Consider the following 4,088-nt stretch of genomic DNA (forward strand, 5'->3'; position numbering starts at 1 on the left):
TACTTTAGGTTAAATTCCATACCAAATCTGCACCAAGCCCAGAAAAGGCAACATGTTAATTGAACCTGGCTTGCCCAGCATCTAACAAGGAGCAAAGATGATTTTAATGTATGGAAGAAGCAGCGTGCTACTTTGACCAAGCTCCGCATCATCTGTACAGATTGGGCACTTCAGTGGCGCTGCTTTGGCATTTTTATCTAATAGCTGATTGAATCAGCTATTAGATAAAAGTGCCAAAAAGCCTTAAGGTGGTGAAGTTAGCCTTAAACTAGCTGAATCAGGTATGGGTAGCCATCCAGCAATGGCAGAGCTTAGCATAGTTAACTTAGCAGGAAGAAGATGGCTTTCTACTGATCACCAGATAGCTAGTTTAAGGTTAATATGTGCCATCTTCATACTACAGTCACATACTGTTAAATCACTTACAAATTAACTTCAGATATTTTTAGGTCAACAAAGTGTGGCTGAATCTGTGGCTGGCTTACAGCTCAGAAGCTGATCCTTGACTGTGGCCACCCTTTGATAAAAGTCATGGGCAAAATCTGTACACCATTAAAGCCAATGACAAAACTCCAATTGATACCAATATGTCCAGGCATATTATCAGACAGGCCTAATGCAGGCAGATTGTGCACATGCCACAGCCCTTGCTGGTCTGAATGTGCAGCAGGTGCACAGGAAATTTTACCTGGAGGCAGCAGCACCCCATTGAAACAGAATCAACATTGGTTCTCTACCAGGGATGCTGCCATGTTCAAAAAAGTAGTGGAGGGGTGCTGTGACTGAAAACAGTGAGAAGCACTGATCTAGCAACAGATGTCCTATGGCAATGTTCTATTCTATTAGCATAAGTCCTCAGTTATAACTAGCTCAACATTAAATATCTTTTCATTGGAATCTTGATCTAGAAAAGCTGATGATTCCAGTAGCTAAAAAATCCTTTTATCTAAAAGACAAAGTACCCTTGCTTCTCATACACCTATCCCACTCTAGATATAAGGTATTTTCTAGGCCCTGTTCATCCCTGCATTGCAGCTCCTGGGAAACTCCCATGAAGCAAGGGCTTTCCTGAGTGGCAAAGATCCAATTCATGATATACCTAGTATGATTCCTAATGCAGGAGACATGTCCAGGGTGTTCTGGAAAAAGTAGGAGTGTGATTGTGTATTGTTGTGCTTATCTGTCACTAGTTTCTGCAACGAGCTCTTAAAAGCATAAATAGCTTGTAGAAAATGTTAGCCTGTTGGGGAGCTAAAGCAGTTCCTAACCATCTCAGGATAAGGAAGGAAGAAACATTTTATAAAACTACTTCTGTCATCCTTTTTTTTTGGCCCCATCCTCTAAGCCAATTCAGGCCTATATGGGGATGAAATCTTTCATCCCTTTTTATTATATGTCCCCTTTGAGTCTCTTATAAGGCCATATCTTTATTGTTATTCATTACAATTACTTACTTTCCCTTACTTTTTTCCATATGCATGTCACTATCAATACCTCATTGGTAAACCTACTAATTTATGCTGAAAAAATCAGAAAAATTATCAAATAAAAAAAAAACGTTAAATGGATAGGAAACATTTAAATACCTCTTTGCTTTCTTCCAGATCTGACTCACTGCTAAACTCTTCTGTATTTAAATTTTCAAAATCTGACTCCCCGACAGCAATGGGTACCGTCACAGTGAGACTTGGGTTGTTTATGAACGACATGTAATCACTTTCATCAATGATGTATTTTTCCACACTGCTGCCTGTGCCTATGCCACTCGTAGTTCCATTCCCATCTCTAAGATAATCATGGTCTTTGCTTATTTCTGCTGTCATGTGGTTAGAAATGCAGCTGTTCTTCTTGTTGTTTAAATCTTCAAGTGGTTTGATTTCATCTAAAGCTTTCTGTTTTTTAACAAAAGATTTTTGGATGAATTCATGGACTTTTCTTTTCACATAATCTACTCCTTTCTGCATTCTTGCTACAGCAATCTGGAGATTATTCATTTCATTATCATCATCTGTGGCAGCAAGGTTATCTGCACTAAATGAACTCAACAGCAAAGCCAAAAATAGGTTCAATACCTGTAAGGGAAGATAGAAAATAAACCCTAAATTTACCTCAGTGGAAATATTTACTGCTATAATACTTTGCACTATGTGAAGCATAAGAATAAAGGCCCAGATTTTCACACTTCTCCCTCACTACTGCCCCGGCCCCACAAAAAATCAAATAATGGAGGATTAGATCATTAATAAATGTGTTTACTAAAATTGCTCTGGAGAGAAAGTATGTTTTAAGTAATGATAATTTGAAGACGAGCAAACCACATAATAAAGAAGTGATTCATAAATACGATAAATGAAAGAGCTAAATACAGTTTGCTATGCTTTTTAGGGGCTTATTTACTGTCAACTGCCAACTATGTGAAAATGAACTTTTATTTGTGAATATTGGCATAAATATTATTTAACAATTCAGACAAAGAATTTGTTATTTATTACCACCACACTGTTTAAAGAAGTTTCATTTATCCCATCAGAGATCACAAATTATAGCAGTTGTGATAGGTGACCATATATAATAAAAAATTCAGAGTAAATGGTTTATGAAGACCCAACAGGTTGAAAATTATTTGAAACACTAAGTATTTTCAAGTAATCAAGGTCAAACATCTAGAACATGGGTAAGTGCTTATTCCCTTTTTACAAAGCAGGAATTTGATGCTGCATGGTGCAGAACATTCTGACCTCAGTCGAAGAAAGCTCTTAAGGTGAACTTCAATCGCTTGAGTAGCTTGACTGAAGTTTCTTGTTTAAGTGCTTTGTTGAACATAAGCCAGAGTGCTTAGCACATTTCAAGACCGAGCCTCCATTTTTTACACAATAATCTTTGATTTTTTTAATTACATACCACTAGGTTTCCAATCACCATGACCATCATGAAGACAGTAAGGCACATAGCTTGGCCTGCAACCTCCATACAGTCCCACATGGTCTCTATCCATTCTCCACACAGAACCCGAAACACAATCAAAAAAGAGTGGAAGAAGTCTTGCATGTGCCAGCGTGGAAGTACACAGTCAATTGCGATTTTGCAGACACATTCCTTGTAGTTTTTACCAAATAGCTGCATACCAACCACAGCGAAAATGAAGACAATGATGGCGAGCACCAAGGTCAAATTCCCCAAAGCTCCTACTGAGTTACCAATGATCTTTATCAACATATTTAGTGTTGGCCATGATTTTGCCAATTTGAAAACTCGTAACTGAAAAAAAAAGAGTAGAAAAGCATTGTGAGTATTAATTTTATTGAAAGCACAAGATGTTTTAAAATTAATTTGTGAAAATATATTGGCACAAAAAAGTCACACAGTGGCAGAGAATGGATGCTGAAAGGGAGAGTAAACTGGAAACGACCAGGGTTTTTTCCACTGTTCCTTTCTCACTTGCAGCCTCCAGCATTTAAAGTCTAGGAAGTTCTGATTCAGATTCTGTATGCCTAACTCTCATTCTCAATCACTACTAATGTCCCTTTCCTCTAAGAATTTCCTCCAGTCCCCTCCTTGGTTCACCACCGAGCATGCTGGAGCGGGGGGCCTTGCACTCCTGTGGGACACTCCATTTGCCCCTAAGAATTTGTCCAATCTTTTTTTGTATCTAGTTAAACTGTCAGCTTTTACCACATCTGGTGGCAACGAGCTCCACACTTTCGTTATACTGTGTGTGAAAAAGAACTTCCTTTTGTTAGTTTCAGGCTTACTACCTACTAGGGCTGTGCGAAGCATTGATCCCTGATTCAGTTCGGTGGAGATTCAGCTCGATTTGGTGGGTGAATCTCTGAATCCAAATTGAATCAGAGGACCCTTTAATCTCTCTGAATCAAATCGGAACCCTCTGAATCAATTCATCTAGAGAGTGTGCTGCCACCCCTCACCGCCCCTGGCTTTGTGACTGGTGCCTCCTGGGTCTGGGTGGGCACCTATGGTCCCCCCATGGATGATCACTGAGCCAGGGGGAGCCCAGGGGGACCCCCTGTGCACTCCCTGGTGGACCCAGAAGTGGACTGGAAGTACTTCCAGTCCCCTCCTGGATTCAC

General features: G+C 39.6%; 1 protein-coding gene across 6 annotated transcripts in view; it reads right to left on the minus strand.

Moving 5' to 3' along the window:
* LOC109301517 (sodium channel protein type 1 subunit alpha) overlaps positions 1-4,088 on the minus strand; it is a 231,210-nt gene that overhangs the window by 85,291 nt on the left and 141,831 nt on the right. For all 6 annotated transcript variants that reach the window (XM_019522724.1, XM_019522727.1, XM_019522722.1 and 3 more), the window contains 2 exons: positions 2,902-3,258; positions 1,587-2,072 (listed from right to left, as the gene is read on the minus strand). In XM_019522724.1, coding sequence (XP_019378269.1) covers positions 1,587-2,072; positions 2,902-3,258 — 843 coding nt within the window. The remainder of the gene's footprint in view (positions 1-1,586; positions 2,073-2,901; positions 3,259-4,088) is intronic.

The sequence above is a fragment of the Gavialis gangeticus genome, unplaced genomic scaffold (assembly GCF_001723915.1).
Source record: "Gavialis gangeticus isolate Ggan-Ray unplaced genomic scaffold, GavGan_comp1, whole genome shotgun sequence".
Classification (NCBI taxonomy): Eukaryota; Metazoa; Chordata; order Crocodylia; family Gavialidae; genus Gavialis; species Gavialis gangeticus.